The sequence below is a fragment of the Gouania willdenowi genome, chromosome 5, assembly GCF_900634775.1.
Source record: "Gouania willdenowi chromosome 5, fGouWil2.1, whole genome shotgun sequence".
Classification (NCBI taxonomy): Eukaryota; Metazoa; Chordata; class Actinopteri; order Blenniiformes; family Gobiesocidae; genus Gouania; species Gouania willdenowi.
This window is the reverse complement of record NC_041048.1, coordinates 42,161,263-42,188,106: the sequence shown is the minus strand read 5'-3', so window position 1 is coordinate 42,188,106 and position 26,844 is coordinate 42,161,263. Positions and strand designations below refer to the sequence as shown.

Sequence of the window (26,844 nt, the reverse complement as noted above, 5' to 3'; positions counted from 1 at the left end):
TACAGTATATATATATATATATATATATAGTTTTTATCTTATTCTATAACAGATTCACATGACACAAACATTCTTTTCAGCTTTTTATTGCACAAAACAAAAATAAATACGTGAATTTAACAAAAATCATTACACATGACATGTATTTAATTATGTCTAACTTAAAGGACTAATCTACATTAACTATAAATAAACCACAGAGAAATTGATTTAAAAGTTTTTCCTGTAAATTAAAAAATGACATTTAACTAAAGCAAATCAACTGAAATTAGATTTCTCAGCTGTGATATTGTTATAACAGTAACGTGTCCGTTCTATCAATATTTATGTAATTAAATTTCAGTCCATATGCTCACATTTTTAGTACTTTTCATACAACAAACGTGTTAAATGACATTTAAAGTAATATGTGATTCTACGCCACAGTTTGAAAGCCCTCAACACTGAAATATATTTGTTAACTCGTGGTTATTTTAGTTTTAGACACAATTAAATCAATAAATCTGCTCCATGTTCCATAAATAACACATTTATCTGTGTTTATAAATAAAGTACAAATGTATTTAACAGAGAAAATAAAGTCGTTACTGTTGGTCGAGTTCGCTGCTAGCTAACATGCTAATGAACACAGATGCGGTGATGTCATCCACTCCTCAGGGAAGGCAATAGATTGTATAGTTATCTCCATAGAGGACAAAATCACTGCCCTACAACTATACAATCTACTACCTCACACTGAGAGAGCAGCTCGTGAAAAACATCTGTCCACCACCAGGAGGGGGAGGAGCCAGTGACGAGGTTGAGGCGCCGTGGGAAAGACAGTAGGTTGAATAGTTATCTCCCAGTGTGGGTGTGACCCTAAAACTATACAACCTACTACCTCATCACACAGAGCACCAGGGGGTGTGGCCTCAGAGGAGGCGTGTCTTCAGACGGAGGCTGTGGAGAGGAGGACACGTTAACACGTTTGCACCGAACACAAACTACGCTGCAGCGTAAAACAGAAGTGATCAGTCAGTGTTGATCTACACAATTTAGGGAAATACTGTGATTGTCAATTGATTAATCCGTCTAATGACAATTGTTGCCTGGGTAACAAACACGCTGAGTATGGATCATTTAAATAGAAACATATGTATAATTAAATACCAATAAAAGTTTAGTTTTCAATAGATTTTCTTCTGAAAAAGCAAAACATTTTTTTAAAGAGCAAATACAATATATTAATGTAGCATTTCTGTAAACTTGAGGTATTTCTGTATAAAAACAAATATTGTCCAGTGAGAAAATAAAGGTATTTCTGCAAAGTGCAACAGAAACAGTGACTTTATAGCGCCGCCACGCTCCCAACTCGCTGTTTCCTCACCCCCAGCGCGACTGTGGACCGGACTGTGTCGAGCCCCACAGGGTGGGGTTCCAGCCCACGACAACTGGAAAAAAGGGTTGGCAGAGATGTGGGCCACCCACCCAACCAGTCTGGGAACACGGACCCCACCAGCCAGGACTCGACCCACGAACAAGGCACCCTGTCTGGCCCGGGGGGCCGCACTCCTCATCCATATGCACACACACCCCCACCACAAACACACATGGTTACACTTTCAGAGCCGTTTATTTAAATCGTAAATCATTGCGTTTTGTGCAGTTATAATTGTATGTTCTCATTTATTGATTAGATTAATTGTGCAGTATTACTACACATCTCTATTCCATCATTGTCAATCTATTAAATTAGTAACGCATTAGAAAATCACCCAACAGTCTTCTAGAATGTTCACAAAGGCGCTTTTAAATACTATTGTTTTTGATAAATCCTAAAGGGTCACAGTTCTGCTGGTTTCATGTCTCCAAGGAGGATTTTAGTTTTTATTTTATCACCTGATGCGTGTACACCGGAAGTTTCAAACCAGGACTTCCGGTCAGTGACGGTGCTGAGGGCTGCTACAGACTGTAGAAAACACCGATCCGTTAGCTAACTGCCTGTGATACCGGGACTCACCGTCAGCTAACGGGGACACTTTAATCCACGGACGGTGATCGGTGGTACCGGGCCGTGCCCTCAATTCTCCTCCGGTACCGGGGCTAGGTCGCCTTATAACGGACAGTCGTTGAACCTGGTTCGTGATGCTCAGTGTAAATCATGGGGTCTCGCGGCTACGCACTGACTCGTGAATCCGCCCTGCACGCGCTGACCCTGCCGCGCGGGAGCTAAAGCTAGTAGCACGTTCCCGCATGGCCATACGCGCGGCCAAAGAGTTCCGGTTTCACGCTGCGCAGCTTCCGCCTCAAACCGACAGGTTTTACGGAGGGTTTGGAAACTTCCAGACCAAAGAGACTCACCGTGAACCGAAGTACAGCCACCACCAGCTCTCCTGTCTGTATGTCGGCCACACGCGCACTTCCACTTCTTCTTCGTTGTTTGTTGGTGACTTTAACCGGAAGTAGTGACTCCTCCTACCGGCGGATCAACGTCACCTCCCTGAAATATTGATGAAAACTAAGTTTCTGCTTAAATATTCTCCTCATAATTCTGCACACCTATATTTGATGAATATATTACGTGTTTCCACATGTAATACATGATTTAACTACGTTTATTTGCCTGATTTAGACACTAGAGTACTCTTCTTCTGTGGTATTTATTGGCGGATGGTATCAGCAGTGAGCGCCTCTTCCGGTGAGGGAGAGTCGAGCAGCAGATTCGACATAAATTAATGCATACAATGAAAAAAAATAACAATTAATTTAATCGTTTTGGTTTCTTTTAAAAATGCCATTAGATGTTTTCCTGAAAACGCCTGTCTTTGCTTTACAAGCAGGACTGAAGAGAGATAAGGAGGTAGATCTAGGGCTGCCAACATTAGTCGACTAATTGGTCGATGACGTCGTGGTCGACCAGGATTTTCATTGGTCGACCAGCAATGGTATCAAACTTTTTTATTTTATTATTATTATTGATAAATAGACACAAATCTACCTCCATAAGAGAGCTATTGATTTTTGCTGTGTAAATGGTTTCTTCACATCCACCTCAGACCTTTCCATTGTTTTCTAATAAATACAGAGAATGTTACGTGAGTTTTGATGTGAACTTTAATCAGGGTTTTGGTTCAGTCAGTGAATACTGTGTTTGAACTGTAATTATTCTGCTGTAGTGCTTGTTTAAATTAGTCTGGGTTTATCTTTTAATCTGGTAGTTTAACTTTGCTTTATGCTCACACACAAAAAAATGTATAATCATTGGGTGGAGTCATTGATCTTTAATCTGATCAGAAGCAGAATGAGAAAATAGTGCATGTTAATAATCCACAGATCATCAACACATGCAGAACAAAGTGAGGCAGAGATGGCAACGAGTGACACACACAATCCTCAGTGGGTGTGGCTACAATGGCGTTGTTTTTGGTACGTACACACACACACACACACGCACACATAGTGCTGAAACAAACCATTATTAAATGCATTAAAATAGGAATAAATAAGACAGTGAATTATAAATACACATGAACATGGAAACATGTCAGTCATATTAAATAAACACCTGAATGCTGGAAAACAGAAGCATTACGTCACTAAAGTATTACTGAACTCATTCATCACTTTCACTAAATCATATCCTGAGTTATGTAGAATAATAAATGGCCTCGTCAGAAAAACTGCTTTCAGTTTGTTTTTAATAATTTGACTTGTGAGTTCATGTTTCAACCTTTTTTTGACAGAAAGCAAGTTAATTATTTTTTAAATCCAGATTAAATGCATGAATGTAGATTTGAACCAAATGAGCCAAAATCCTACAATGACTGATTTCTTATTGTCCTGGAGTCACTTTAAGTTATCAACGTCTCATCAAATCAATGTAAACCACGTATTAAAAACCTTATACAGTCATGGACGAAATTATTGGCACCCCTGGAATTTTTCCAGAAAATACACGATTTCTCCCAGAAATAGTTGCAATTAGAAATGCTTTTCGTTTACACACGTTTGTGTCCTTTATGTGCATTGAAAAAACACAAAAAAGCCAGAAATGACATCATTTTACATAAAATTAAAAAAAATAGACCAGACAAACACCCTTTTAAAACTGTCATGTGATGCTGGTTTAAACTCACCTGTATAAAGTAACAGGTGCTGGAAATATAGAAATCACTCTTGAATCTAATTACACATTACGAGTATCACATGCATGAAATAAAATGATTTATATTTAAAATTTTGTGTAAAATTATGTACATTTTGGCTTTTTTGTGTTTTTTTCAATGCACATCAAAGACATAAACACATGTGTACCAAAAACATTTAGAATTGCAACTATTTCTGAGAGAAAGGCTGTATTTTCTGGATAAACTCCAGGGGTGTCAATACTTTGGTCCATGACTGCATTTGAGGTTTAATAAAACATGTTTCTGTTCAGAGCAGAGGAGGGCGACTGTTATGACACTGGGGGCCAAAGATGTGAATGTATCTGATCCAAGGGCCACATTATCAACACTCATGTCAGCATTTAGAACACGTGTCAAACACAAGGCCCGGGGACTAAATCAGGCCCTTTAGAGCATCAAATTAGGCCCACTCTAGGAAGTAAAAATGACAGAAAAAACAGGAAACATTTAGTAAATTACAAAGTAATTAAGTTGTTGATATCTCAGTCTCTCTAAATACAAAAAACTCAATTAAAATCCACAGTATTTGCAGAACTCAGTTTTCCACTTCTTATACCACATAATGGCAGTCATTCACTATCTAAAAATCTCAAAAATCTTGCAAATTTTGCTCAAATTATTTCTCAAAATTTCCCTTAATTCCTAAAATCAGAAAAACGTAAGTGAATATTCCGCAGGGACTGATATACTCACATACTTTATCATGTATACGGTATATATTTGTACATGGAAGTGAAAACTAGGGCATATTAATGATGAATTTGCTCTTTTCTAACCTAAAATCTGTGGCCCATGAAGCTCAGACTGGTCTGTATTTAAACTAAAATGAGTTTGACACCTCTGATTTACAATAAAGACCAATATGAGTATTAATACAGCATAAAAAAAACATGTCTTATTGTTGTAGTTTTGATTCGTGTCATTTTATATTATGTTGTGCTTGTTTAGTGAATTTTTCTCTCATTTTTGTGTATATTTGTTGTCATTTTGTATAGTTTTCCCTCTTTATGTAAATTTCTCAGTACATTTGTCATTTTCTGCTTCTTAGCTGCCATTTTGATCATTTGTAATGTTTTTGAGTCGTTAAGATTAGAGCGAGGGCCTCACGTGATCACCAGGTTGCCAGTTGTCCACGTCAGCAGCATTAGAGGCTAAATATGAATAAATTAACACATATAAAATAAATCAGTATTCATATTTTGGTAAAAAATATTGTGATATTTAAAAAAAAAATGTTTCAACCACAAAAAACACATTATTTTTGTGTATCGTAGAAGCATTAAGTTTTCACTCTGGAAATGAATGTTAACATCGTGAAAAGGAATGAGAAAATATTAACTTTTAAAACTCAACACGTCTTTTAATGGAGATTATTCCCTGAAAGTGTGGATGAAAATGTGAGTTTTTCTTCTCAAAACTGTTTGTTTCACAGCTGAAATGAAGCTGATCAACACCTGGAGCACCTAAACGTGAATAATGGCAGTGGTTGAATGTGTTCAAAGCTTCAGGTAAAGAGAAACCAACATGTTGGCAGACCGTGGGACGTATGTGAGGCTCAGGAGGAGGAGGGGCAGCTCTACTTCACTCCTCCTTTCTTTGAGCGTAGATCATTGAGGACGGGCTTCAGGATGGATCTCAGGGTTCTGTACAGACACTGGTTCTGATCAGACGATTGATCGATCTGAGGAGAGAGAGAGTGAAAAGCTGCGCCGTGACTTTAAGGCTTTAGTTTAAACTTTAAACTGACCTTTGTAAAAACTTTGATGGTTTGATCCAGAAACATTTTCTCAACGTCATCGTCAGGTACGAGAAGGAGGTGAGCAGCACAGTCCAGGACACACAGCAGAGTGACACGCTGAGCCTGCACACACACACACACACACACACACACACACACACACACACACACACACACACACACACACACACACACACACACACACACACACACACACACACACACACACACACACACACATCTTTATTGATGTTTTGTGTTTTGCCATTTAGTGTTATTGTTGTAGTTTTGTGTGTTTTAAGAGTAATTTTTTAAATCTTTTTAGTCAATTTGTGTATCTTTTATGTAGTTTTTAGTGTATTTGCTATCGTTTTGTGGGTCTTTGTTGTGTTTTTGAGTTGTTTTGAGTAGTTTTTGTTATTTCCAAGTTTTTGAAAAACAATTTTCAGGGGATTTAATCTCAAGGGGGTCACAAAGTTACAACCAGGGCCACATTTGGCCCCCGTGCCACCATTTGCCCATACCTGACATTTTTTCCCTCAGTGAGAATACAAATGTCAGATCACTAATGAAACATCTCGTCTCTGACCTCTGTTAACGTCTGCAGCTAAGCTAACGCTAAGCTAACGCTAAGCTAACGCTAAGCTAACGCTAAGCTAACTTTCTGTACCTTCTGTAGTGAGTCCAGAGCATTGTGGGGGTGGACCTTGTTCTCACTCAGAGCTGTGATGTCATCACTGCTGATCACTGGATCTTTGAGCTGCTCCAACCAGGACCACATCAGACCTGACAGAACCAGAGGGTCTCTCTCGAGGACCAGACGCTCCCACGCCCCCTCCCTGCAGTTCAGCTCTGTCTGCAAAAGATTAAACAGAGGTCAACGTTCACAATCAAGCTTTACCTGCATTTACTCATTAAAGAGATGGAATAATACAGATCATCACTGCATTAGAACAATAAGGAATGAATAAAACACAAATGATATTTCACAAATTACTTTATAATTCCCTGTTCACAGAACTAAACTGTATTTTCAGCCTTTAAAAATGGATTTAGACACAACAGTGTCATCATAATGTTTAATCTTTGAGCTAATCACTACATTTAGGGCCTGAAGCTGAATTCACTTTTATCGCCCTAACTTTCTGGATTTATTGGGTGTGTGCTGTGCTATGATGCTGAATAACGTCTTACCGGGCTAAATCACCATGGTAACTTAGGCTGGATATTGCTAGGATATTAGCGAGTGAGCTGTGTGGATCTGATGTGGCAGAAGTAAGAATATTTATCCTTTATTTACCAATGACATAGGAAACATAGAGATTTATATCTACATTAGTCAGATGATAAAACCTCATTTATTCATGTGTTCTGTAGAGAACCTCAGTCCTGTAGATAATATAAATATATGTAGGCTGATCTGTATGAACGCAGCATCAGAGACACAGACTGCACCCAGTTACTGTACATGAATAGAAACACGTGTGTGCTGTAATAAAGTCACACTGATCACTAGGTATTAATGCAGCACTAATGACACGTGTGACATCTCACAGGGACAATGTCAAGGATGTGCAGTCGACCTTTTTTGGTCACATCAAGTGTCAAAAGACAACACTTTCCATATCTCAATGAATAGTTATCATACAAGTTTGATGCTTATATTTATGAACAGTTCATCTCAAATGGAGTATTTTATTTCATTGGACCAAAGCTGTACGACCAACCAGTAAAAAGATTGGTGGGGGTCAAAGTTCATGCTCTACACAGTTTCTCTGTGATTGTGATAGGTCTGATGCTGCTAACTCCGCCCCCTGTTACAGCAGCGCGCATGTAGCCAGGCCGAAATCACCTAGATTAGTGCACGTGTTTATATCCTGCTTCATAGTACAGAGAATGTTTGGTTAGCTGAAGCTAACGCAGAGATATCAGGATAAATTAATCCAGGATAAACTGATCCAGCTTCAGGACAGGCCCTGTACTTTTAGAAAATGTATTTACACACAGCTATTATGTAGAAATAAATCAAAATGTGCTTTTCTAAAAGAGTTAAATATTTGACCAAAATTATTTAGTAGATAAATATGACACTGTAGCATTAATAAATCCCCTTCAAAATAAAAGTTTTACTCAAGGTTCTCAGTCGTCAAGGGTCGAATTATTCTGGAAGCTTCGTGAAGGAAACTAGACTTTGGCTTTTTACCAGATGAGAACTTTAAGAAAAACTTTATTAACTAAGCTTTCATAAAAGCTTAGTTAATATATGTTCTGATAAATGTTTGAAATGGTTACCGCTACTTTATAATTCACACTAGGGCTGGGCAATATATCGAGAGTCAAGATATATCGAGTTTTCTATTTTGGCAATATAGAAAATTACTGTATCGATATATAAATATTTCATAAATTTGTATCAAAATACCTGTTTTAGGAGTCACTGCTCTTTCTACTTCTCAGAACAACATGAAAAGCACATTTAGATGGTCCTAACCCAGACCTTCATCTAAACAAGCACCACTACAGAACTCACTCGCACGTGCTGTCCCTTAGAGGAGAAAAAGTAGCACATATTGTGCAGCTGTTTGTTAATAAATTTGTCAGTGTGACATTTTGTATGAGCAAATTTAACCCTGAATTGTCTAAATTTGAATTAAAATATTATATTGAGATTTATATCGTATATCGTGATTTTGAGAAAAAAAATATTGAGATATGAGTTTTGATCCATATCGCCCAGCCCTAATTCACATATTAAGTTTAGTGAGGACATCTGTCTTATTTTGAAAGAGCTTGAATGATTAATGAAGTGTTTCAATGAAAAGATCAAAGGTCAAAGATCAAAGCCAACCTGCCACGCTGACACCTTGGAGGGAAGCTTGTGGTCCCTGAGGTCCATGGAGAGAGCTTTAGCCACTAGCAGACGCCTGCTCTCTGAGGACAGCTCAGACTGTAGACAGATGAAGGATGGAGGGGAAGGTTGCTCCTCACAGAACCATGAGGAGAACGCTCCTTCATCTCCATCCAGGGACAAACTGAGCTGTGGAGTCTTTGATCTGATGGTAGTGTGCTGGTGGGGGCTGAAGACCTGCTCCTGAGGTAGGGGCTCCCACAACCCGGGGCTCCTCCAGAGCCCAGGGCTCCTGCAGGTTCTCAGGCTGCTGAGGGACGGGGAACGCTGGTTCTGCGGCTTGTTCTTCAGAACGTCTGAGTGGAGTTTGTTTAGCACTGAGTCACTGAAGCAGAGCCTCCGGCTGAGAGGACTTCCTGTGTTCTGGTGTCTCCATAGGGGGTCCAGGTCACTATCGCTGACCAGAGGCTGGTCATGTGATGTAGAGGTAGGACCAGGGATCCCCTTCCCTCTCATCTCATTCCCCAGCTGCTGCAGAGCCAGCTCAGACACCGTCTTCTCCACCTCAGCGGTGAGGTCAGGGACCTCCCTGTACTCGCCCTCTACTACCACCTGTCTGTTGTCAGCAATGTCCACCAGGAGCCTACACACCAGATGGACCATCTTTGGGACGTGCTTCATCTGACGTGCCTCGTAGCCGTGCAGCAGGTGGCGCTGTCGGGTCAGATGCTGAGTCAGCGTGACGGCACTGGTCTTAGGGTCCACGCAGGAGAAAACGCTGCGTAGGGGAACCAGGAACTGAGCGAACTCACGCACACACAGCAGCTGGCCCCGGGTCTGGATGGAGTTGGGTCGTTTGGCTCGTATGAACAGGATGGATTGGTCCGCCGTCATACGGGACGTGAACACCAGGAAACAGGCCAGCAGCACACCTGGAGAACAGAGGGACAGAAACCAACACACTGAAATGTCTAGTAACTCATCTAAATGATTAATTACTGTGTTATATAAATTCACTTTCTCAAATATAAATCTAGTTTTAAAACAGTATAAAAATCAAATAATTTAAAAGTTAATTAAAAATAAAATAATAATGAAAAATGTAAATCATATTTTGTAATTAAAAAAATATTGTTCCTTTTGAAATAAAAACACCACAAACAATCTCAAACAACTGTATTTTATACTTTTTCACTTCCTGAAAAAAATACAGTATAAACAATAAATAATTATATAATTATTAAAATTACATTTGTATATCTTATTTAAATATTTATTCCTTTTCAAATAAAAACACCACAATCTCAAACAACTGTATTCTATAACTGTACTTTCTCAAAGTAAATCTAGTTTAAACAATTGAACAATGAAAAAAATGAAACAACAACTTAATAATGAAATAATTCATGAAATCATTAAATAATGATAAAGATTTAAAATTTAATACACACAAAAAAATACAATATAAAAATTAAATAATGAAATAATATGAACAATGGAGTTTATATTATATTCAAATTAAAACACTACAAACCATTTCAAACAACTGTATTCTACACTTTCACTTCCTGAAATATAAATCTTGTAAAAAAAATACAGTATAAAAATGTAATGATTAATTTGTTAATTAAATAATAATGAAAATTAAAATGACATTTTGTAACTTTTTAAAAGGTATAATTCCTTTTCAAATTAAAACACATCACATAATTTAACTAGTTTAAAAATTAAATAATTAAATAGTTAATTAAATTATTTAATAATAATGAAAATTTTTAATCATAGCTTTGTATTTTTTTTAATTTAATATTCTTTTTAAAACTAAAATACCACAAAATCTCAAACAACTGTGTTATATAATGTCACTGTCTTAAATATAAATGTAGTTAAAAAAAAATACAGTATAAAAATAAAACAATTAAATAGTTAATTAAATAATAATGAAAATTAAAATTAATTTTTTTTTAACTTTTTCAAAATTATTATTCCTTTTCAAATCAAAACACTACACATATTCTCAAACAACTGTAATGTATATTTTTGTGGGAACCACTGTACTAACCTGTTCTTCCAAGTCCTGCGTGACAGTGAACGGCCATCTTTCCCTCCTGGGCTGCGAACGCCATGACTTTAACCATGTCCAGGATGGTGGTTAAAGATGCCACGCCGTAGTCTTTCCATCCAAAGTTATAGTAATAAACTGAAACGTACAAATCAGTATATTTGACCATTAATTCGTCATTTGTAACTCAGTCAGGAATGGGATTAGGCTGTAAAAAAACAGAAAAGTTAAAGACTTCCACCCAAAAGTCCTTCTATCCTCAGGGTTTGTGTGTCTACAACAGTCCATGATTTACTCTCTAACTTCAGCCACCAGAGCGTGTCAACGCACTGTTTAAGGGAGAGTAAAAGTCCCTTAGGAGAGCTCTTCTTCTCTGTTTCATTGTCTACTATGAAACCACAGAGGTGAAACTGTCGCCCCCTGTGGTCACAGATTTGACTGTTTTTATCCTATTTCTGTCAACACAATAGCTTTACATCAACATCTTTAACTTTTCCTGGTTTTTAGAGCAACCAAAAGCAGCACACGTTACCATAGTGACTAAAAAAGCTTCTAAATGATCTAAAATCCATTAAATTATGTAAAAATGTATTAAATGATGTAAAAATCAGGCTGAATGTTTCACTCCAATAGAAAACAATGAGATGTTTACAGGCAGTGGGGCCGTGTGACATCATCAATCACATGATTTCAAGATGGAGGAACACAGGCTCTAAAAGTGTAAAATAGTCCTATTTATAAAAGGCCATTAAATGAATATGATTCATAATAATGTGAAGAATCCCTTTAAGAGAAAAATAAATAAATAAAAGAGAAAAAAAGAAAAATTATAATAAAAAAACTAAAACCTGTGGTTGTATGAACAAGTTAACAAGCAATGCTAGCCCATCCATCATTTCATTGGGTAACCCAATGGTTCCCAAGCTGGGGGGCGAGAACAACCTTGCTGAACAATGAAAAATAGAGAGAAATATTTTAATATACTTCAAAATATATGTTTTCATATTATTTTATGTTATTTTTAAGAGTTTTGAAGAACAATAGTCACAATAAATGTTACATTTTTCACCTATTTTATGGGGGGGCTTTTGTGTGTCACAGCGGTAGTAACCTATGATACGTGTTTGTGTCTCTAATGAGGTCCCAGGGACTGAAGTCTCCACAGAGCTCGTTAGTGAAAGTCCCTGTTTGTTAAATCAGCATCTTTCACCAGTTACACATCACCATGGACACATGAACCCCCACACACACTGCCTCTCACAGCCTGCTCTACATAAACAACAGCTGATCAACACTTTGACCACCATCACTATAACTAATCAATAATCAATACTCACTGCCTGCCTCCATCAGGGTTTCAGGGCGGTAGGTGAAACCACTCTCCGGTTCCAGTGGATTCCCACAGCTGGAATGTTCTCCAGGCCTCTGGAGGTTCACGATGGTCTTCAAACCAAACCTGAACATGTGACCCACACACGTTGTTAAAACTGAAACATATAAACTAGAGGAGGAAACAGGATGTACCTTTTAAACTGTTCTATGATGTTGTATTTCTCTAGGATTTCTGTGGAAGGCCTGGCCATGGCGAGCAAGTTGTCAGTAATCCTGTAGAACAAGAAATGATTAATTCTTCAATATTTAAAGATCAAACTGATTAGTTATTTTGGTTTTGCTAATCATTATTGAGTTGGTTTCTATCAATATGATTTCTGTGACAGAACCAACACAGTACAGTGATGATATCATACTTACATATTTGCTCTTTATCTGCTCATAGTTTTAATTATTGTGTACGACACATTTTCTTTAATTAGAACATTTGTACAGAATAGGATTACAAAAAGAGTCACAACTGTAAACACATTTTTAAATCATACGATTATCTTTTGTTTTGCATGATGTGGATTTTTTTTTTTTTTTGTCTTAATATTTTTTTGGCTTGTTTTTTTCAAGTCCTGATTAATTTCTTATTTTTCATTTTCATCATAAAAAACATGAGAAAAAAATATTGAGACTAAAAAATAAAAAATAAAAAAATGGACTGAAAAAAAAACAAGACAGAAAAATAATCAAAACAAAAAAGTTTTAAGACAATAGAACGGGAAAAACTTCTCCCACAGTGTCAAACAGTGGAGATCAATCAGATTTATTGATCTATGAGTATTTATCTGATACTAAATGATCTTCCCGAGCAGCTTTAAAGCCAATATTCTGACGTTACATTAAGTCTTCTCCATCAGTGAGAGCCGTGAGGAATGAATCAGTGCGTTACGTACCAGGATGAGTAAAGTCCTTTGATGGCCTGCTCCTCATCAGTCCAACGTGACGGGTTCTCATATTTACAGGCTTTTCCTCCACAGGTCATGGAGCACTGCATGTGACCAGGGATCACGTGTCTCAGGGTCTCCCCCATCTTAGTGTATTTGGCTGTAGGAACCCTGGGAATGGCTGAAGAAAACCAGGAGAAGTTAGTCTATGAGCTGCTGCTGCTTCCTGTACCCAGAACATTTAAATACTGTCTAATCATTTAACATTAAATCACAATATCTGTCTCAAATAATCAGACATTTGATCCTCCTCTAAAACTAAACCAATATTTAATTTTTATTTATTTATTTAATCAACAATTTAATTATAAAATTCTTAAACTGTATTTTTTTAAACTATATTTACATTTGAGGAAGTGAAAGTATATAACAGTTGTTTGAAACTGTGTGTGTAAATAATAACAATAATAACTTTAATTTGTAAAGCAATGTACACTTAGTAATTTCAAAGTGCTATGGTGCTATTATGTTTTTAATTTGATAAGGAATAACAATTTCAAAAAATTACAAAAATATAATTTTAATCAATAATTAGAAAAAAAAAAATTACTAAGCATTTCAGGTGACTAACTTTGAATTCCGGGCGACCCCACATGGGTTCACGACCCCGAACTTGAAAAACACTGATTTAAACCTTTTTAACTAAAAGAAATGCAGTCATTGATCCTCATAAAAATAACCACAGAATATTGTTTGTAAACCTTTTAGTTCAGCCCATTAAACTAGATAAAATAAGATTTTACTGTCACTCACTTTATTTTGTATACGTATTATCAGAGGTTGACGTCATTGTGTTGCTATGGGATGTTTAGCATCGCTGACAGTTAGGAAAAGCTCACCCTTTGGGATTAGCTTGTTTTCATTTTTAGAGTTAATATGACTTCATGTTATTAATTAAACCAACATATTAAAACTTCATTAACCTATTGAAACTAAAACCAACAAGTCTTGCTTTAAAACAAACCCATCACTAGTATTTGAACTACTATGTATTAATTATGTTTTATGAATTACTTTAGAGGCCTGTAACCCCCAAAATAAAGGTCCCAGAGAACGGGGACCCTCCAAAATAAAGGTCTCAGAGAGCGGGGACCCTCCAAAAATAAAGGTCCCAGAGAGCAGGGACCCCCACTGTAGCTGAAGGTGGTTGAACACAGACATGAACATTGAAGAACAGTCATGTGGAGACAGGACCATCTATAAGGGGGAATAAAGGAGAGATTTTTGGGGTCCATCCATAAGTCAGTAAAATGATGGTCTATTGTTCTATGAATCTGTGATAACCACATTTATTTATTCATCTGAATAATATCCACTGTTATCCAGGAACATTTATTATTATTATTATAGTCATCTTAAAGATGGAAATCATGGTTTTAATCACTAATAAAATGGTTCAAAGTGACCAGAAATGGTGGAAAAGGAGGAGAAATGTGATTTTAAAAACCACAGACATTAGTTAAAAGTTGTAAATTATAGTGGATAAAAACAGACAAAAAAAGTGGTAAAAATGGTTCAAAGTGTCAATATTAGAACAATTAGTTTAAACGGATAAATAATGACCCTGACAAATGATGAATGTGGTTAAATTGGCAAAAATAAATGAAATATGGTGAAAAGAGGTTAAAAGTGACAATAATGAAATTAGGTGTAAAAGTGGTAGAAAGGGTTTATGTGCTAAACATGTCTTAAAAATGGAAAAATGTGCAGAAAGAAAAGTCATTAAAATGTGATGTAGAAGTGTCAGAAATGTGAGAAATGTAGCAAAAATACATTCACAAAAATGTGGCAAGAAAAGGTGATAAAAATAGGTTCAAATATGGTGAGTTTGGTGGAGTTGCAGAAAAATAGTAAAAATAAGCAAAAATATGCTCAAACTGTTCAGAAAATATTCTTAGTTTCTTGAAGGCATCTGGAGACCCCCCCCCAGTGTCTCGTGACCCCAAGGTTGAGAACCCCTGCTATAAATAACCAATATTCTGAGATCAAACGTGACTAAAACCTAAATAATCCACTGTATCAGATTCTTACCTGTTCTCATGTCTGCGCTGACGTCTCCACCACAGACGGAGCCTGGGGAGTGAGACAGGTCACTCAGCATACTCACACCTGCTGCCATGGCCCAGGCTGAAAGGGTTAGCATATACTGCGTTAGCGATTAGCCCCTTCAGTTCCACTAGAGTGGACGATAACGCTGGAGCAGAGAGAAACACGAGCTCTGACGTCTGGAAGAATTCCCCCAAGGAAGGAAAGACAGAAGGAAGTGAGCGGTGATATCAGCAGGTTGGGACGGACAAAACCACTGCACCTGTACAGCGGGGTGGGCGTGGCCTAAAGATACAAGCTGTGGAGGGCTGTTTAACTCATTTTAGTTCAGGAGACAAACACAGAGCAGTTTGATCTCAAGTGGTCAATAGATTATAGAGGTAAAAAATTAAAAATGTTTGTGCCCCAGTTTGCACTACCACCTAGGGCTGCTCGATTATACAAAAATGATCATCACAATTATTTTAGTCATAATTAAAAACGCGATTATTCAAATGATTATTTGTCAAACAAAATTTAATTTCTTTTTTGTACAACACAATGGAAAATATATTCTTTAAACTTAAATAAAAATCCTTCAAACACTAAAATCAAGCATTTTTGCTGCGTTTCTCCTGAGAGACCGCTAGCAACAGCTTTCCTCATGTTAGCCTGCAGGCTAGGCTAGCACGTGCATTAAACAACTAAAGTTAATATTAATAATTGGTGTTTGCCCAACATTATCCTTTGTAGATATCTGAAATCGAAGAAGTTTGTTTTGTTTAGCAAATGAAACGCATAAAATCAAAAAAGAAATGAATAAATAATAGTAATAATAATTGTTTCTCAATTATGTTATTTTTGTAATGATCAAAATCATAATTGGATTTTGCTGAATTGCACAGCCTTACTTCCACATATAAATGACATGTAAAGTATGTAAAATATGTAAAGTACTGGCAATAAGCGACAGATTTCAGTCCCTGCAGGATCTTCACTGATATTTCCTGGATTTTGTGACCAATTATTTATTTATTTTGGGAAATTTTGCAGAAGAATATGATCAAAATTTCAGGAAAATTAACTTCTTGCAACAGTTTTTGATGAAAAATGACACAATGACCATAATATGATATAAGCATGGTAAAAAACTGTGAGTGCTCAAATATTATGGAGTTTCATTGAATTTGTGTGTTTGGAGGGACTGAGATAGTTCAATAAAAACTGGTAATGGAAACTCCTGATAATGAAATACATATCACTAAAAAGTTTTTAAGCTTTCATGAGGAGGTTTTTCAGAGGTTTCCATATTGAAATGTATCACAAAAGTATGTAAAGTACGTAAAGTACTGGCAATAAGTCACAGATTTCAGGCCGTACATGATCTTCACTTACATTTCCTTGATTTTCTGACAAATTATTTATTTTTTTTGGGAAATTTTGAAGAATAATTGGAGAAAAATTGCAGGATTTCAGTAAAAATATCAGTTCTTGCAACAGTATTTGATTAAAAATGAGTTCCATCATGTGATATAAACATAGGGAAACTATGAGCGCTGCAAAAACTGTGGAGTTTGATTGAATTTGTGTATTTGGAGGGACTAAGATAATCTACAACTAAATTAGTTGATGATTCATGTTTTCTCTAGCTGTGTTTCCATTATTCTTGGAAATGTGCAATATAAATGTAAAAATCTGAATAGCAAGTTCTAATGAACTACAGTCGAGCCCGCGGAACGTCTCCGTGCTGAATAGCACGTACCACCTTCCCAAGAATTCAGTCAAATGACTTGGTTTCACCGAGTCATTTGAAATGAAATTGATAAACGTAAAACGGTAATCTACATTTCATTGCCTTTGAAAAGATATATCACACGACTATGTTCCGATAAATTTAGAAAGTACCGGAAAAGGGGGTGGGCCCCTGGCCTCCCCTTTTTCAAAAAGGTTTCTGAGGGCTCTTGACGTCCGCTCATAGAATATTCATGTAAAATTACAGCCTGATTCAATGAGCATTAATGGAGGAGTAGTAATTTGAAGAATGGGGCCCCCGGGGGCCCCCTGGTGCCACATACAGAGTAATAGGCCCCATTTATATATTGGTACGTGTCAATAATTCGGTACCACCAACTGTCACAATATTTGACTCACAAATAAATGAGAAAACAACTTTAATGAAAATTGATGAAAAAAGGGGGGTGGGCCCCTAATCGAATTGTGATCATAATCATAATTTACGTTGAATTATCTTTGAAATGATATATCACATGACTATGTTCCCATAAATTTGGAAATTACCAGAAATGGTGGGTGGTAAAAACTGGTAATGGAATCTCCTGAATATGGAAAAAATATTCAAATATCATTAAAAAAATTGAGGCTTTTATGAGGAGGTTTCTCAGGATATTTTGATATTGAAATGTGTGGTAAAACTATGTAAAGTATTTAACTTTGATTGTAGGAATAAAACTCAAGCACATCCTTAAAGAATGACTTTCTAGGAGAATATGAGCAACATTTCATCATCTGTGACGGGAAAAACTAAATAAATTGTACCTTTGAGCTTATTCTTTTTTTAATCCGATGTAACTGAAGAATGTGAGTAGTTTGAACTGAAAACTCTTAATTTGATGGCGTAGCTGTTAAATTGTTTCCAGCTCCACACTGAGCTGAAGGTCTTCTTTTCTTAGATCGTATTCTTATTGTACGTGTGTGTGTGTAATCCAGTATGTTGTATCCGTGTCACACACTCTTCAGACTGATTGGTTCTCACGTTTCACTCCAACAGCAGCACCATCATGTGCTAACAGTGAAACTGTGCCCCTCCACAGCTCTCTGTCATTCATTAACTATTCACAGATCAACTTCTCATGATGACTTTTTAATGACACATCATCCACTTCCTGACCTTTCATTTTTCATCCAATCACTGATCAGAGTCTCTTTAAAACAGAAAAACTCTTTTTTTCTCCCTCAAACCTACCATTTAAAGTATTCAACCAACCACTTTTTGATAAATATCACAATTTTCTGTAAACCAGGGGTTCTCAACTGGTGGGACGGTGTCCAAAAGTCTGTTATGGACCTGTTTTCATTGGGTATGGGACAAAAAAAGTTATATTTCCACTTTTCCAGGATGTATTATTATTATTTTTCCTGATTCCAACAGTGGGCGACAGTATCTCAATACTGAGGTCAAAATTAACCCTTAGATATTTTTAGAGTTTCTAGATTTAAAGAAAAGTGTTTTGCTTTTTTTAATTAAATTGCTGACAGTAAGAAAATGTGATCTCAGCAAAACCTACAAATATGTAGTATTTTTAAGCAGTTTTTCATTGAACAGATTTGAGATATTTCAAATGTTCCTTATTTTGTGTGTGTGGTTTATTATCAGGAGGTGATGGTACATTCTGGAGCTAAATCTATGAAGAACCTTTGATAGAAACCTGTAATGCACTGCTAAGTTCACCACTAAAAAGTGCATTTTTGGTTTTTGACCAAAACACGTCGAACATAACAGGATGTTGTGATGACGTTGGAGAACAGTGGTGGAAGTCTGTGTTTTACATCTGAGCAGATGACGGAGTGTGATTTATGTGTCGGGTCCACACTGTAGTTACATGTAGTCCTCCATCAACACTGATCTGACACAAAAGCTGAAAAACTCCAATGCACTGTGGGGAAGATTCACTAAGATCTGAAATAAACGCTGGTAAACCAGGTGCATCCCTAAACCCGTAGGTGGCGCCGTTTCCTCACCTGCTGTGGAGAATTCACTAACATTGCACAACTAATGTCTGCGCGTATAGACGTGGTGGAGACGTGAGTGCACAGAAGCACTAAATGACGTTTAAAGAAGTTAAATTGGAGGCAGATGGACCGCTGCACAAACATTCAATAATGTAGAAAAATATATAAACAAATAAAAATGCTGGTTAATAAACTTTAAAACCTAATGTTATTTTTACCCCTAATTTAATGTGTCTGCTCTGCCAGGACCTGTGACCTTGATCTTATTAGTCCATGGAAAACATCATCAGCAGGTCTGAGCACCTGAGTAGTGCTGAGTCATCACAACTCAGATGTGAACATTGTTCCATCGCTGCGTAACAGCTGATCAGCTGATTCTAGACTGATGCTCCTTGTGATCTACATTCAAAGCATAAAGAGGAGACACAGGAGCTCAGTGGAGCGACATCCATGATCTCAGCACCACAGGACACGCGCGGTCCTGATTCCCTGGAGTTTGTACCCCTTATTAGTGCATGGAGTGACGTGGACCCCTAAACCTTTGGTGAATCCGCCCCTCATTGTATTAATGAGAACAGATTTACTGTGACTCTCTTCCAGCTCAGTCAGTTATAAACTTGTACATTATAATGAGTGGGTCAAGTTTAACATTTTATTTATTTTATTTTATACTAATACAGTGCCCGTTGGAAGTATGTATTCATATAGTGGGAGGAGCTTAAGTAGAGTTGTTAATTATGTCTAAATGAGTATGTGTTTGAAGGTTGGATGTACAAAGAGGTGTACATACTCTGTAGTGTTATAAAGGGGTTTATTTGTGGGTGCAAAGTAAAATTTCCCTGATTTATTCTATGTGACATGAACATGATAAATGTGTTTTGTTTTTTTACTCATCTTTATATTTTTTTATTTGGTGTATTTTTCTGTAATGAAGGATTTAACAATACATGTTTTTGTATTGAACCATTTTGGTACAGGTACGTTCGGTTAGGGTACAGGGTTGTGCACGGGTGAGTTACGTGTGTTTACTTCCGCCTGCAGCTACATGCGCAGCCCGGATTACGTCATGCTAACGCTAGCGAGAAACCAGAGCTGGAGGCCCCTCCCCCTGTCGCTAAAGTCTCCTGCTTGGGAACACTTATGCTTCCAGGTGAAATACTGCAACATAGAAAGACCAGTGGATAAAACGAGGGCAGTGTGCTGACATTGTTCAGCTGAGATCCGGAATGTTTCTAAGAACACGACTAACATCCTAACTCACATGAAACGTCACCACCTGAGTGTGAATATCACTGTGATAAGAAAGAAAACGTCCTCAGTGTAAACACAGCTGACTCAGCATTTAAGCAGCCTCTGCCTAGTAATTCAGATCTGATCAAAACTGTAACAACTGTCATCAGAGTTTTTATAGCAGTGGATCTAAAACCATATTCACTCGTTGAAAACGCTAGTTTTAGACACAGGCAGAAGGAAATTGAGCCCCGTTATGAAGCACCCACTCATCCACACTTTAGTTGGACAATAACACCAGACCTTTATAAAGAAGCTAAATCTGATATTGTCCAAAACGTGTCAAAGGCATGTGCAGTAGCACTAACTATTTTATATACATTTTGTTTATTTGAGAATAACTACCATGCAGCACTTTACAACAGTGTTGTTGGTGGAGCCATTTCAGCAGCAGAGGGCGCTAGCGGAGTGGCTAGAGGAGTGGCTAGAGGAGTGGCTAGAGGAGTGGCTAGAGGAGTGGCTTACCTTAATTAGTTTAAAAGGAGGGTGTAATGTCAGGTGCTGGAGAACAAACGTTTTTACCGTGCTAACGGCACCGTGCTAAATGTGTGAAGTTATATTGTTTTTTCATATTCTGCCATATCTACATCCTGGTTTTTGGTCATCTCATCTGCTCATCATGGATTGACATATGAGACCAGACTTTATTACCTTTGGTATTTTCTTTTTTTTTTGGTAACAATAACATCCACTCTACACAGCATGCGTAAGCCAACGGCAAAGCGCCACTACAGTTGTATTTTTTTATTCATTTTATTTTCATACTTTGTATAATGTTACAAATAGCAGATATGCACTTATTGCAGACAATAGGGATGTAACGATTAATCGTAAGGCAGTTAAAAATCAATTCATAGGTATCACGATTGACATCGATACTTTGAAAATTGAATCGCAGTACTTTTTTTAAACAGCATAGGGTGCTATATATTTATCCCTTCTCTTGTCCAGCAGTGTACGCGGCGGGCGGAATCTGCTACTACTTTCTTTCTGGCCGCCTTCTACTCTTAAACATGTTCATAAATGATTCTTTACCCCTTTAGCACCGAAAGAATATCTGTAATATTACGTGAATATCTGTAAAAGTCACGTTTTTCTATTAGCTCTGTCTGCTAGCATAGCATCTCTTCTTAACTGCAAGAATTTCCTAATGCCAACCGACCACTGGGTTACCAGCGCCCTCTGTTGGTCCAAACAAATATCTGACGTAAATACAGTGCAATGACTGTTTTTTAAAGTCAAATTGTTAAGGCACAAAATACATTTTCAGTTGCATTTTTAAAAAGAAAAATAACTATTATGCAGTTTTGCATTGTTTACTATAGAACCAGAATTTAAATTAATAGGCTTCTTCTTCATTTGTATTATTCCTTTATTTATTTCATTCAAGATTTATTTTTAGTTAAATTGCATTGTTTTGAATAGTTTATCAAGGGATTCTTTTGACAATGAAAAATAAAAGGAAAATAATAGTATTTTCTAGTTTTTTCCCAAAAAAACATAAAGGAATATTTTTTCATCATTTGTCTACAGTCCCATTTTGTAAAATAAATCGTGAGAGAATCGTATCGTGAACCCAGTATCGTGAATCGTATCGGGAGTTGAGAGAATCGTTACATCCCTAGCAGACAATGTGGACAAGTTCATTTTACTTAATATGAGGGTCTAAACCCAGGGCTACATGCTGGAACTGTTAGTGCTGTACTTTTTGTTTGTAAAAAAAGATGTTAACAAGCTGTGAGGAACTTATCTTTATTATATTTCAGGTATTTTATGTTTGAGAATATGTTATTTATTAGAAAGTTTATTTCACGTACATCCCGCCCAGCGCCCAATGAGATGCAGTTTTTGCATTAATATTGTTTCATTTATTGTTTTTATTTTACTCATTTAGTATATTTTTATTATAAATAACTTATGTGTGGTGAGGGCGTGTTTTGAGGTGTGTGTGTGTGTGTGTGTGTGCGTGTGTGCGTGCGTGTGCAGCCAAAATGATGCATGTACACACAAACACACACAGTGTTTGCTGGCTTGGCTGCTCGCTCGGCTGTAGTGCACACATGTGAGTACGACGGGACTACGATGTGCAGTGATTGGCTGTAGTGCACCACGTGACTTAAGGCTCCGGCAAAAAAATTCTTATTTTTTTTAAATGAAATTATTCATTGAATTGACTATTTCAGTCCAAACAAATCCCTCGTCGCACAGCTTTGAACCAAGCTACAGTTATGTAGAATATGATCTCTGTCTGTCTCACCACAGATATTTGACACACAGACACAGAGATTCCTTGCTTCTATAGATAGATTGTGCATTGTTAGAATGCCAGTGGTAAATACATATTTTCATATATTTTTAATTGATTTATTCTTTGAAGCATTAGTATTTTTTTATAATTACAATGTTTTAATATCAGTAGTTAGTACGTATTCAGAGCCATAAATGCAATGGGACTAATAATTTGCATAGTCATTTCTTTCAATATTTTGTCCAATAATTTTCATTTCGGTGCATCGCTAATAAATAAAGAATAGTTGTTGTTACCTGGCCGTCATCGATGGGGGCAGGTCAGGTGGAAGTGATGCTGCTCTGCAGGATTCTCCATAGAGAGGCTACGAGAACAATCAATGACACTTCAGTTGACTTCAAATATTCTAATGAAATATTGACACAAAGCACAATATTATGAATGAATTCATTTTGACAGTCTTCAGAAAAAAAACAACTAATCAGCCGAAAAGGTGTAGAAGCAAAAGCTTGTTTACAAACATTAAGTATATACATATATACGTACACATATGTATATACAGTATGTACATGACATGCACATAATATTAATGTTCTACTATTTATTATACAAATTTAATCTCAATAATACAAAATATAGAGTGGTAATATTCAAATTCATAATATACTTTATCACAATATATACCGTTTATTATGTTTATTGAGTAATTTATAAAATTATATTACACATATTATTTATTGTCATTGCTGTCCTTGGTTAAATTGTTGCTCTTCCTTTTTATTCTTACTAACGATATATGATTTTAAAAGCTTTTTAAACTGGTTTATGTTGCTGCTTTGTTTTATTTCATCCTTTAGACAGTCCCTTAATTTAACCCCTGATATTGGTTTCATACTCATTATTTTCAGTGTTATTCTGACACATATTGCATCTATAAATGTTGTTTTCTAAATTATATTATACTCCTTTTATTTTTACAGTATTAGACAAGTGAGGTTGGTTTGAAAAAGTAAAGCTACTCTTTTAACTCACAACTGAAACATCTCTGAATATTTAATAAATAGATATCTGTAGCTGTAGTTTAATGATGCTATATGATATTATTAAAAGTAAACACGTTAAGTGTGTTATAATTACAATAAAATAACTATATTTAGAGCTTTAGAGGCTGTGGATTCTCTGAGACAAAGCTAGCTTTGATTTACAAATGTACAGTTACGGGTTAAAATCAGACATTAAACTGGAACCAGTGGATAGATGGATGCACACGTGCACCGCAGCCATCCCTGATGACGTCAGCAAACAGCAGCGCGATGTGTCGGTGCTGATGCTGCGAGCTAAAGCTAATTAGCAAAAGCTAGCTCAGTGCTAATAAAAAGGCTGAACTCACCGTCCTGCTGACGTCACAGCGCCTCAAAAGTCCTTATACATCACGTGGCTGTCTAATATAACACTTTAGCTCCGTATTTTATGATCGGAATACTCCGTAACACGTCGTTTGAGTGGCTTAGTGCAGAGAGTTCACAGCTAGCTTTAGCTTAGCATCCTGACATGGCGTGGAGACTTTAGTCTGTGACGTCACTGGACCGCCGAGCTGATTCTGAGTTTCTACAAAAAAAAAAAAGTTTCTATAAAAATGAATTAAATCATTTTCAGCTCGTAATGTGTTCGAATTATTGAGTGTTTACTTGTTTGTTCTTTTTTGTTTTCTCTCTCTTTCATTTTATTTTAATTCACTTGTTATTGTTTACAGTATTATCATACATCATGTGTGTAAGTAAGGCATGGATCTGTTATTGTACATGAACAATATAATAAAGTTTGATTATTTTATTTTTTAAATTGCTGCAAAAGATTCTGAATCCTCTTGATATGGATGTGCTTTAGATGTAAATTAAACTTTATTAATCTAACAGAATACAACACACAGTACAATACAAGATGAGTCAGCGTCCATTAGTAAACATCACACAACTGTGTGTAGGCCAACGCTCATGTCAGCATTTAGAATAGATTATTTTTGTATATTTTCCTTTGTGTGTTATTATTGTCATTTTATATTTATTTCATCAGTTAATGTGCTTGGGGCTTTTTGTCGTTTGGTAGTTCATATTTTCTGTAATTTTGTGTGTTTGTATTAACTTAGTACATTTTTTCAGTTGTTTAGTTGTAGTCTTTTGTGAATTTATGTCGTAATTTTGCGTGTTTTCCTTTTGTTTATTTTTGCTGTCCTTTGTGAATTGAAAACTTTATTCTTTGTCTTTTTGTGCATTTACTTTGGAGGACACAGAATTAGACCGAGGGCCACATGTTGCCCCCGAGCCGCCAGTTGTCCATGTCTGCTTAGGTTCGTTAGAGTTGTTCTTTAAATAAAGACAATTACATCATTCATGTTTTAAAGGCATCACCATTGTTTCCCAGCAGCAGGTTATATCTAAAAACTCTGAGATGATTTTTAATTCATTAAGGGCTATAGGATACATACTTTTTATTATTAATATTTGCCTAATTACATGCAATTTTTCTGATTTCTGACCTGTCAAATTTGATGTAACTGTTCATTGTCATCAGCTGGTAGAAATATTCTTCCTTCAGTACCAGAGGTGACCACCAGGAGGAGATGTTAGTCAACAAAACATAACACTTTATATACTTATGCTTGTATTTACAGAACTCACATACATTTAAAGCTTTTATTGTTCCAATAAACGTGGCACACGTAGACAGAGAACCTTAAAGTTAAATCTACTCATTATATTCTACATTTTTGTTGACTTTGTTTTCTGTGGGTTTGCTTTAATATGTGAATAAATCTACAACATCCACATGTAGAACATAAAACTTTTGCAACAACATATGATTTCTTCATTGATACTTTGACAGTGATATTAGTTATAATACCCAGTGGAGGCTTTTTCTTTCATTGCTTTTACACTAATGACCCATATTTATAACTTTAAGCAAAAGGAAACATTAAATACATTTTAAAAAAGGCTTGTATTCACTTTTCCCAAAATGTCATTGTTCTTTTTGCATATTTAATTTCATTGAATTTATTTATTTTATTTGATTGATTTAAGTTTAAAAATGCAAACATGCATATATGTACAGTATATAAACTCCACATACACGTATACACAGACCTAATAGAACATAGTAAGTTGTAAACTGATGTGAAACTGACAAATTTGGAGAGAAAATTACATCACCATATATAAAATGTAAATTAATAGCTTTAGAAATACAACTGAGATCAAAATATTTTTTTTATTTTTTAATCACTAATAAAATGCAATTCCCCTTATCTACTGATTTATATTTGGGCACTAAGGGGTAAAACTCATCTAGTCTATAATTTAACAAAGTTTGTGTTGGTTTTTAACAAATAACAAGAAACAAATGATGTTTGGCAACAAAAAGTCATCACATCTTCAGCTTCAGGAGGATCTGTATTAAAGTTTATCCAAGAAAGACAAAAATATATTACTGGCTTTATGTTAGATGTTCAAATGTAACTAAAATCTTAAAATAAACAATGATTTATGAAACATTAAAAAGACACTTTAGACTTCTTTAGAAGCTCCTTCTACTGTTTGAAACATGTCCCTGTGTTAGAATAATGTCAATAATGATGACGTCCAATAATAATAACCAGTATGTTTCCTTCAGGTTGGCTCAGTGGTTTCAGTGTCTGATTGATTGATCACCTTTGGGAGATCAATCTATTGTTTTCAGAGTTATTGTAGCAGACAGCTCTAATGCTATAAGCCTGAAACTAAACATGTGTTAACATAACTGCTCTGGTTTGGCAGAATTGATCCGATTCTACATGATTTTATACATGATGGGAAGTGTTTGTTCAGCCAAGAAAAATCAGTTTAATGAGGCTCCATGGAACCTTCAGCTACACCAGGGGTTCTCAACCTTGGGGTCAGGACCCAGACACTGGGAGGGGGTCGCCCGATTTAACAATTTCAGCCCATTTTTGCTTATTTTTACCATTTTTCTGCAACTACACAAAACTCACCATATTTTCATCACTTTTTCGTGCAGTATTTTTGCTCCTTTTAATGTATTTTTGCTACATTTCTCACATTTCTGACACTTCTACATCACATTTTAATGTCTTTTCTGCACATTTTCCACTTTCCAGACATGTTCATCACTTATAAACCATTTCTATCACTTTTTCACCTAATGTCACATATATTGACCCATTATTGTCACTTTTAACCTCTTTTTACCAGATTTCATGATTATTTTTGTCAATTTAACCACATTCATCATTTGTCATACACATTAATTGCAAGTCTAAACTAACTGTACATTATAGATTAGATTACCCCCAACCCTATTTCCCGCCCTTTCTGACACTATTAAATCATTATCG

The 26,844-nt window shown here is 36.2% G+C and overlaps 1 protein-coding gene and 1 long non-coding RNA gene across 3 annotated transcripts; one reads left to right on the top strand and one right to left on the bottom strand.

The window, feature by feature from the left end:
• Positions 1–1,931: 1,931 nt before the first annotated feature.
• Positions 1,932–6,678, top strand: LOC114463505 (uncharacterized). Its single transcript, XR_003674101.1, has 4 exons — positions 1,932–2,378; positions 3,313–3,405; positions 5,599–5,982; positions 6,584–6,678. It is a non-coding gene; the product is annotated as an uncharacterized LOC114463505 (long non-coding RNA).
• ptpdc1a (protein tyrosine phosphatase domain containing 1a) lies at positions 3,205–24,013 on the bottom strand. Of its 2 annotated transcripts, none has more exons than XM_028447096.1 (11): positions 23,845–24,013; positions 22,751–22,818; positions 15,173–15,366; positions 13,091–13,262; positions 12,339–12,419; positions 12,152–12,270; positions 10,815–10,952; positions 8,753–9,684; positions 6,575–6,760; positions 5,914–6,027; positions 3,205–5,847 (listed from the first exon to the last, which is right to left on the bottom strand). In XM_028447096.1, the coding sequence occupies exons 3-11, from the start codon at positions 15,282–15,284 to the stop codon at positions 5,743–5,745; spliced, it is 1,959 nt and encodes a 652-aa protein (XP_028302897.1). In that variant the 5' UTR covers positions 15,285–15,366; positions 22,751–22,818; positions 23,845–24,013; the 3' UTR covers positions 3,205–5,742. The 2 variants fall into 2 exon arrangements, with proteins under 2 accessions (XP_028302897.1, XP_028302898.1); XM_028447097.1 differs by having other exon boundaries at positions 15,173–15,268.
• Positions 24,014–26,844: the final 2,831 nt, after the last annotated feature.